General features: G+C 35.8%; 1 protein-coding gene across 3 annotated transcripts in view; it reads left to right on the top strand.

The window, feature by feature from the left end:
• LOC126092354 (galectin-4-like) overlaps positions 1-10,142 on the top strand; it is a 266,360-nt gene extending 256,218 nt beyond the window's left edge. The window contains exons 4-6 of one of the 3 annotated variants that reach the window (XM_049907893.1): positions 7,259-7,468; positions 7,887-7,972; positions 8,089-10,142. In XM_049907893.1, the coding sequence (XP_049763850.1) occupies positions 7,259-7,468; positions 7,887-7,972; positions 8,089-8,413 (621 nt within the window). In that variant the 3' untranslated portion in view covers positions 8,414-10,142. The remainder of the gene's footprint in view (positions 1-7,258; positions 7,469-7,886; positions 7,973-8,088) is intronic. The other 2 variants (XM_049907894.1, XM_049907895.1) reach the window with 2 other exon arrangements.
• Positions 10,143-10,397: the final 255 nt, after the last annotated feature.

Consider the following 10,397-nt stretch of genomic DNA (forward strand, 5'->3'; position numbering starts at 1 on the left):
TCACTATAATGGTTATTGTTTCAACTGTATTAGTTGTATTTGGGTGAAACTTGTGTACCATGCTCATTCTGAGCTTTTGACACTGTGTCTCATGAAATCTTATTGAACAAACTGCAATTCTATGGCTTTACAGGAAGTGCTCTGGAATTGATAAAAATCTTATCTAAGTAATAGAGTGCAGAAGGTGGTTTTTAATGGTGCAGAATCAGATTACTTACTGTGGGCCTGGGTGTCCCACAAGGTTCTGTATTTGGCCCAATTCTATTTATTATTTATATAAATGACTTACCATGTAACATAGTTGGGCCGTCAACTAGGACTTACTTATTTGCAGATGATCTTGCAGTCTGTATAACTGCAGAAACAGCACAGAGGGTGAAATATGAAGCAGACCAGTGCACTGTCAAAGTTGAAAATTGGTGTAAAGCTAATTCCTTTTGTGTCAACCGAAAAAAAAAAAAAAAAAAAAAAAATGCAAGTCCTGTATGTGTTGTGGAATAATAACACTGAACTTGAGCAGAGCTCAAATGCTGTTAATTTCCTTGGAATCTCAATTGATTCAAAATTATCCTGTGGTAGCCATATAGAAAAAGTGGGAAGCAGCATTAGCAAAGGAATATTTGCTCTAAGGAAGCTGCGTCTTTGCCTAAACGTGCCAGTACTTAAAGTGGTTTATTTTGCTTTAATATACAGTCACATTTCCTATGGTAAAATACTGTGGGGACATCAAAGCAAGGCAGCTAATGTCTTTAAACTACAAAAGAAGGCAATAAGACTGATATGTAGCTTGGCACCCAGAGCTCACTGTAGGCCAAGTTTTACAAAATTGCAGATTATGACCCTGCTGTCAATATTTATACTACAGTGTGTAATGCATATTAAGGAAAACTATCAGAGTTATCAACAGTATGACATACGACATAATTATAACACAAGAAACAAGCAGGACCTAGTTTCTTTCTGATGTAACTATAAAAAAAAACACAAAAGTAGTGCTTATACAAGTACATTAAAAATTTTTTAATGCCATACCCCAATACTTCAAAAAAAAAAGTAAAAGAATTTCTTCTTGAGCTCAGCATTTATGAAACTTACGAATTTTTAAGGGAGGCAAAGAATATGGTATGACTACACTTTGTGATCAGTTTTTATATGCTTCTATATATGATTAAGTCTGTAATTGGCTAAATTTACTATGCAATATCAATTTGTACCAGAAGTTTCTCTGTTTTGTTTTTGTGTGAAGGTACCATAATTATTTGTGTAATATTTATATTGTGTAATTTTTTTCTTGTTTTTGTAATTTTTTGTGTAACATTTATACTATGTAATATTGACTTTTGTAATGCCTCAGATGATCTCTGAGGTCTCTACAACAATAAAAATCAATCAATCAATCAATGGTGAGGAGCCCATGTTAAGGAAATGTCTAGTTTTTGAGCAATAAGATCATACATTCATGAGCCATATGTTCATTTTTCAGGCAAACAGCAGTATTATTCCCTAACGAAAATAAGTTTTTCGATATACTGTGTCCTACTGTAAAATGGCATTTCTGTAGTGGTGTATTTTGGTGTATCATAAGATTGTGTTCATATGTAATAATGAAATCTTATTACAAAATATTTGGGGCAGCATTTTTGAGAACAATACAAACAATTAAAACAGCACTGTTGTGATAATGTTTGACACCACATTTTCCTAATCATAACATTGATTGTAGTACACTTTTGAAATTCAGGGCAGTTTCTTTCCCTTGTCATATAGACATTTGTTGATAAACATCTGAATGAAGTTTCATTATTAATACTCAGTCATGTGATGTGTCTTGAGATGCCTCCAGAATAAAAGTATTTCTGAAGCAGTCTTCAAGCCTGTGAACAAGAAGTTTATATTGCCTGAGAAAGTAGAGTTTAACAGTTATATGTATTTATAGGGTTGTGGGGGAATTATTTCTGTATGTATGTGTTTTCTGTTAAGGATTTCTGAATTTCAGGTTCTTAAAAAACAGCTCCAACTGTTTGCTCAGTCCAAGACTCAAGCAATAGGTGTTGCCTTTTAAATGTGGAATGAAAATGTGTGTAACTAAATGATAACATGGTTCCATGTAAGTTCACTAGAGGTGCTTGTATCAACTACTATGTTAAAAGCAGTTTTACACATTATTAGGTGTGTCATCCTTGGTCCAAATTTACCTTTTTGTTCTTGAAAACAAATTTTCAGCTTTTTACCTAGAAGTCATGCAGATGGCATACATCTACAAAAGCTTTCGATTCAATGCATTTGCATTTGTTTTTTGACAGAAAAGATAGCCCTGTTTCGTAAATTGTAATCTTGGACAATCAGACCAATAATCTTTAAAATTTTCAAACATTTCATTTTTTATTAAAGAATACTGATATGATATTGGAAGGTTTTCACAAAATCTGACTGCTTTATTAACTACATACATTGTACAGTTAAACAAGTGTCACCGATATGTATTTTCTGTTATGCTTCTTTTTAGACATTTCTTCATGTGTGTACACTTCCCTATAACTTTATACAATGGTTTCTGTCAATTCATTTCATTAAGCTCTGTCTATTCGTGATGGTTTGTGCTCCCTTGAATAGTAAAACACTCCATTCCCACTGTTTACTGCTGTGGCCCCATAAAGACATTCATCTTCAGAGGTACCGTCGTCATCGGCGTCATCATCTAATGTATCATTTACAGTGAGAGAGATTTCTCCAGAGAACATACTGTTAATGTGTTTGAATAGTGTATTTGAAATAGAAACGTCCTCATTGCAATCTTCAATCGCATTTCGATACACTATTGCCTGTGCTGCATAGTTTCGTTAAATTTTCACAACGTCGGTTGAATTGTGGTGATGCTTGCTGGCTGAAAAGCAAAATTGGTAATACTAATGTGAAAACTTTTAACTGTTAGAATAAATGTATTGACAATATGATCATAAAGACTTTGATATTGTACTTTAAACATATTTGAATATTTTACCACATGAAGCCAGACTGATTGAGGGTGTGCTAATATGCCCAAGCGCGTTACGGGTAGTTCATTCTGCATGACAACAACAGAGGGAACTGTCCAAAATGTGAGCCTAGAGTCACAGAATTTAGAATTTTTATATGTAATTAAGTCAAAACAAGGCTCTGGGAGTAGACAACATTCCAAACTACTGATAGTCTTTGAATAGCCAGCCATTGCAAAACTCTTCCATGTGGTGTGCAAAATATGACAGGTGAAATACCCTCAGACATGAAGAAGAATACAATAGGTCCAGTTCCAAAGAAAGCAGGTGCTGACAGGTGTGAATATTACCGAACTATCAGTTTACTATCAGTTTAGTTAGCCATGTTTGAAAAATGTTAACATGAACTCTTTAACAGAAGAATGTAAGAACTGGTAGACGCCAACCTCAGGGAAGATCCGTTTAGATTCCGGAGAAATGTAGGAACACACAAGGCAATACTGACCCTATGACTTCTTTTAGAAGAAAGGCAAACCTACATTTATAGCATTTGTAGACCCGGAGAAAGCTTGTGACAGTGCTGACTGGAACACTCTCTTTGAAATTCTGAGTGTAGCAGGGGTGAAATACAGGGACTGTAAGGCTATTTATAACGTGTACAGAAACCAGACAAGGGAACCAGTGGTTGAGAATGGAGCAAGGCAGGGATGTAGCTACCCTGATGTATTCAATCTGTATACAGAACAAGCAGCAAAGAAAACAAAAGAAAAATTTTGAGTATGAATTAAAGTCCCAGGAGAAGATATAAAAACTTTGAGGTTTGCTGATGACATTGTAGTTTTATTGGAGACAGCAATGGACTTGTAAAAGCAGTTGAATGGAATGACCAGTGTCTCGAAAGGAGGATATACGATGAATATCAATAAAAGCAAACCAAGTAAATGGAATGTACTCGAATTAAATTGGGTGATGCTGAGGGTACGAGATTGGGAAATGAGATACTTTTGCTACTTGGGCAGCAAAATAACTGATAATAGCCGAAGTAGAGAGGATATAAAATGCAGACTGGCAATGGCAAGAAAATCGTTTCTGAAAAAGAGAAATTTGTTAACATCAACTTCTGTATTAAGAAGTCTTTTCTGAAACTATTTATACAAATACAAATAAATATGAAGTGTAGCCATGTATGAAAGTGAAACATGGACGATAAGCAGTTTAGACGAGAAGAGAATATAGGCTTTTCAATGTGGTGCTAAAGAAGAATGCTGAAAATTAGGTGGATACATCATGTAACTAATGAGGAGGTAGTGAATAGAATTAGGGAGAAAATAAATTTTTGGCACAACCTGACTAGAAGGAGGGATCAGTTGACAGGACACATTCTGATACATCAGGGGATCACCAGTTTAGGGACGGGAGTGAGTGAGTGTGTGTGTGTGTGTGTGTGTGTGTGTGTGTGTGTGTGTGTGTGTGTGTGTGTGTGTGTGTGTGTGTGTGTGTGTATGTGAACTACAACAACAACTTACATAAACATGTCTTACAGTGGGGGCAACAGATACGTTGGACACTTCATTGATAGCTAAATCTGTCAGCCTGAACTGTTGAGTTGTGTTGCAGACAAGTATCAGAATGGAGCAACATGGAATTGTAACTTCCATGTACGAGAGTTGGAGCTTAAATAGTGGCAACTGTTTATTCACAACTGATACAAAAGAGTTACATGTTAGCACCTGTTACTGTCCTTCAAAGCAGTCACCATCATTGTGTAGAACCTGTTGCTAGAGATGTGGAAGGCATAGTATACAATTAGCAGAGCATGTTCTGTTGATGGTGCATATGGAGCAGTCTACTGCCTGTCGAATCTCTGGAACAGTTCTGAAGTAAATGCAACGAAGTGGTTCCTTCATCTTTGGAATCAAATCAAAGTCGCAAGTCCTTAAGTATGGGGAGTAGGGTGGATGGTACAGTACTTCCCAGTCCCATCAACTGAACAGAGCAGCCACAGCTTGCCCTGTATGTGCCCACGCATTGTCGTGCAAAATTATGTGAGGGTTGCACAGAAAGTGCTGCTGCTTCTTTCGCAAAGCTGGCCACAGGTGATGCTCCAAAAATGAACAGTAATACTGTGCACTGACGGCATTCGCTTCAGAACTGTTCCAGAGATTCGACAGGCAGTGGACCGCTCCATTCGCACCATCAACAGAACAGGCTCTGCTAACGGTATACTACGCGTTCCACATCGCTGGCAATGTGTTCTACACATTGCTGGTGACTACTTTGAAGGACAGTAACAGGTGCAAACATGTAACTCTTTTGTATTGTTTGTGAATAAACAGTTGCCACTATTTAAGTTCCATCCCTCTTATTAAGAGATATCAGGCAACTCCACCTGCTAAGTTTCAACGGTACAGAATGCAGACATATATGGTAAGCAGTGCCCAATGTACAAGCCTTTGTGGAAGAATGACAGTCTTCCTGTGGTCTGCTTCTTCATCTGACACATCACACATCAGCCTTGTCTGTGGGCTATGGTCAGCTGGCAACTTGTTTGTAAGGGTGCTCTTGCAGGCAGTGTTAATGCTTTGTGAACATGCATATGAGGTGTGTTCAGAAAGAATCAGGAATTTTCATTTTTTGAAAATAATTTTATTTATTCATCTACATTGTTCTCATTCAGAGTAGTCCCCCATTAAAAATTATACACTTACGCCAGCATGCCTTCTAATCCCCGAAACAATTATGGTACTCAGTCTTTGGGATAGCACTTAGCCCATTCAGCAATGTGTTTTTAATCATATTTAAGCCTGTAAAACAATGGTCCTGTAAGATTCTGTTTATTTTTGAAATCAGAAAAAGCTACACAGAAGTACATCTGGGAAATATAGAGGATGGGACACCATTATAATGTTATTTATTGTCAAAACTTCACAAACAGTGGAGTATGGGTAAGCACATTGTCGTGGTGCAAAGGTCGTAAGTTGTTTCACCACAGAACCAGGCCTTTTTCTCAAATTGTTTTCAACGCAATCAGCATTGAACTTCTAGATAGTATTCCTTACCGATTGTTTGATCTTTTGGCAAGAACTCGCAACATACAATGCCATTAAAATCAAAGAAACCAGTTAGCAGAACCTTCATATTCAGTTGCAGTTGCTGATCTTTTTTCTATCTTCCACTGGGATGATTGAGCCTTCATTTTGACATCATACCTGTACACCCATGTTTTTGTCACCTGTTATGAAAAGTTTCAGTAGTTTTGCACTGTTGTTGACTTCATTTAGCAACTTGTGAGCAATTCCCATTTGCAGCTGTTTTTGCTTGAAATTCAACACCTTTGGCACAGATTTTGGTGTACAGGTCTTATTCCCCAAACGGTTCATGGCATGAGCCAGTTGATGTGGCAGCGTCATCAGTAACTTCACTGATTGTGCTTAGGTGATTGTTAATACTCATTACTTTCACTTTTCCCACATTGTCATCAGTTGTTGATGTGCAGGGTGTCAAGAATGTTTGTCGTCTTCAGCCTCTTCATGGCCATCTTGGAATTGGGCATCCTACCTGTAAAGCCTTGTTTTACTCACTGCAGACTCACCAAAAACAACATTCAACATTTCTAAGATTTTGTTACTTTTATTCCATTTTTATAGCAAAATTTAATATATCCATTTTTACCATAAACCACTCATAACCACTTGTTAGGAAACTTATGTAACCTTATTAATAGCCGATTGCATACTAGGCATCCAATACAGCTATAAGTGTACAGGTATGTTTGACATGTTTATGAAAACAAGAACAAAAAATTGTGCAAATCTGACTAATACAACCCTCGAAATCACAAAATTCCTGATATTTTTTGAACACACCTCATACAAAACATATGGAGTGAAATCCCAAGAAATGTATGCAGGTTCACTTCTATTCTGTACCATGACATTTAGAGACTGTGATTGCAGCTGGTGGAAGATTCATGCCATGCTGTACCTTAGTACTCTATATTAACATATCAGGTTAATTTCACTCGGATTCATCCTCCTTGTTGTTATAGTTTTCATAAAAATTAGTGCAATTTTTACAAAGGAAATAATTATAGATTTGTCTCTTGTTTACTTGGGTAATTAATAGTGACTGGGAGCCATCTGACTGCCCATGTCTGATTACATACTGTAGGGTTAAATTTTTTGCAGTTGGAAGTACATTGCATATGATTAAATTTTTATAATATGAAATTTTTGTACTTTTAAACTGAAGGTAATGCTAGAAGGTATCTTCTTCTATTACAGATAGCGATTAATGGAAGGCACTACTGTACATATACACATCGTATACCATTGCAGAAAGTTCAGGTTGTCCATATAAGTGGTGATGTTGAAGTTGACTTACTGGAATATCGAAGGGTTGAGATCTATCCTGAACAGTATCCAGGCTACAAAAATCCAACTGTAAAAATTCCAATGAATAAGTCTCTGCGAGATGAGCATGAAGATCCACTGGTAAGATGATGATAAATTTAATAGAGTAAATAGGAAAAGATTAACATCAAAGAGAGAAAATTAGTGTGCTATTCCCAATGTTAAGGCCCAAATATGTAAATTGATTCACCCCTACAATCACTCCAAAATCACTCCAAAATTCATAAAAAAGAAAATCATTTTTTGGAAATATTTGTAAGATGTTAAACAGATCAACCATTCATAATAAATATAAATTAATATGAACGGCTTTTATAAATAACATTTGCTAGTTAAGATTTATTTAGTGGTAATAAATTTTATTAAATGAAGTTATTGAGGTTCATTTTATGTATAACTAATCATCTGAACATGTGAAATGAATTCAAATGTGTCTTACAAATCATTGTAAGTAATATCCTTTGAGCAGTCTTTTCAAAATATGTCTCTTTCTTTGCAGGATACGCCTTTTACTGGCAGTTTAGAAGAATTTGGTATTGGCCATGAGCTTGAGATTACTGGAAGAGTAAAAATATTGCCTCACTCGTATGTAGCTTATCTTTTTACAAAAATTAATGTTCATATTTTTTTCACTTTCAGAATATTTTTGAACCATTTTCTTGTGAGTAGTTCAGTACATTTCTCTTTTTTTCCCTTTCCAGGTTCTATGTAAACCTTCAAAGTGGATCATACGTGTGTCCACATCCAATTATTCCACTTCACATCAACCCTCGTTTCCGTGCAGGTTACACGATGGTACGAAATGCTTGGGTGAAAGGCAAATGGGGTACTGAGGAGAAGGCGCACTGCTCGCATTTCCGACCTGGTCGACCATTCTGCTTAAAAATTGTGTGCACTGAGGACCAGTATTCTGTGTATGTGGATGGGTCATTGATGGACAGTTTCAAATACAGGTGTTCTCCGCAAATTGTGGACACATTGTACATCCATGGTGATATTGTGTTAAAAGATATTGTTGTGAAATGAGAGACTTCCTTGGAATGTTTGACTGTCAGCTGTTCCATCTGTGTCATTTACATGGTGTAACATGTAGTAAGTGGTGTTCAGTTCAAAGGCAGTTTTTGTGGTTTCCTTCCAATAGACAGTTAACAAGGGTAATGTGGGGGCCAAAATCTATGAATGACATATTTTGTAAACTTTATCAAATTTGTACTTGTATTTATAAAAACATGCTAAGCAAAAGTATTATTTCTTGAAATTATTTTTTAAAGGTTGATTAGCAATCTCTGTGACTTGCTTAGGAATAATTTGCTAATATATTTTTGCCACTGATGCACTGATTTGTAGACTTGCTTTATAGTTCCATTGCTACAGTGTAGCATGTAACATGGTTGAACAATATTTTGTAAATAAATTTTGAGTAACCTGGAAATTTTCAGCCATGAAAGCACTTTTATTATTCAATACATACAGAAATATTCATAAAGTGGGTCCAGTTAATTCTCAATATTTATGGGATGCACAATGTTGTTTATTTTCCAGATACAGTTAAATGAGAACTTTGCTCACAGAGGTGACAGAATGGAACTTACTTGCAGTTCGTCATATACTAATGATGATGCTGAAAACATTGGCTCAGAATCAAACTGTTCATTATCTAGTTGGAGCCAATACTGTAAGATTTTCATTTGTGTAACCAACAGTTAAGAATTTAATTATGTGTAGACCTTGCCTTTGTCAATCACATTATCACCTGTGACATTTATTTTATTGGTCAGATTGCAGTGTTCATTTTATGACTATATAATGTGCTTTAATATTACCATTTGCTGAGCTTTAATCTTAGCTGATAGTTGTCTTCATCCAGAATGAGGACCATAAAAATGTGGGTTCTTTTTGTAAGACTATTGGCTTGAAAGGAACTGATCATTGATTTCCATCAATTAATTGTCACATCAATGCAGTTTCAGATCGTTATTATGAGTATTATCAGCTGAGGTAAGCAAATTATATGTCTGTAAAGAATAAAGGGCCAATATATCAATGAATCTGTGCATTCAGTTTGCTACAGTTTTGTCTGCAATATCATCATGACATTAAAGGGCTATATGAAAATGAAGAGAGTAGCAGAAGACAGGACAACATGGAGAACATATTATAAAAATTTGTACCTTGACTACCCACAGGTACCATGAACGTATAGCATTCACAGTGTGTAATAGGACATGCGCTACTTCCAGGAATGATAAAAAATAAATCTGATGGCCAAATTGACAGGCCTAAAACTGACTTACTAACCCTGCAATGAGGTAGAGTGACTAGCCCAGTGCTGACTGTCAGCTTTCTCATTCCATCTCTATCCAAGGGAATGTCGGATTGTAGTATGGAAGGTATATGCCATCTCTCACTTGTTAACCAGTTTTCAAAATGAGAGCAACAACTATTTTTTGTCAAAGTAACTCCTGCACTCTCACTCATCTTTCCTGACAGTATAATGTCTGTAAAACTCTGGAAAACAGTTTCTGTTCAATGTCTTTATCATTGCTCATAAACTGAAAAGGCACATCAGGACATTTAATTCAACCTGATTGTGAGGTAGGAACATAAACTATTCTGAACATTTTCTTCTGTGAAATGAAATATACTGTTACCAAATATTACTGAAATATTTTCATTGTAGAACCACAATAATTAGCTTATTGAATGTAATGTATATGAGTATAAACTTTATTGTGCAATAAAGATTATTCTCACTACACAGCTTATAATAGTTGCAAAAATAAGTCATTAAAGTATCATTAAGCTCTGCAGCACTGTCTCTCTAAAATTTTCTGTCAAATATCAAAATCAGATTTATGGTGAAGTTTCTGTGCATCTGGATGGAAGTGAAATGTGAACCATGAGAAAACCATGAAATGAAGTGTTGTAGTAAAATGTCATGAATTGGGATGGCCAAATAAATGATAATATGAAGTGGCACTATAAAGGATGACCAAGCAAGGTGGCGAAA

The sequence above is a fragment of the Schistocerca cancellata genome, chromosome 7 (genome assembly GCF_023864275.1).
Source record: "Schistocerca cancellata isolate TAMUIC-IGC-003103 chromosome 7, iqSchCanc2.1, whole genome shotgun sequence".
NCBI lineage: Eukaryota > Metazoa > Arthropoda > Insecta > Orthoptera > Acrididae > Schistocerca > Schistocerca cancellata.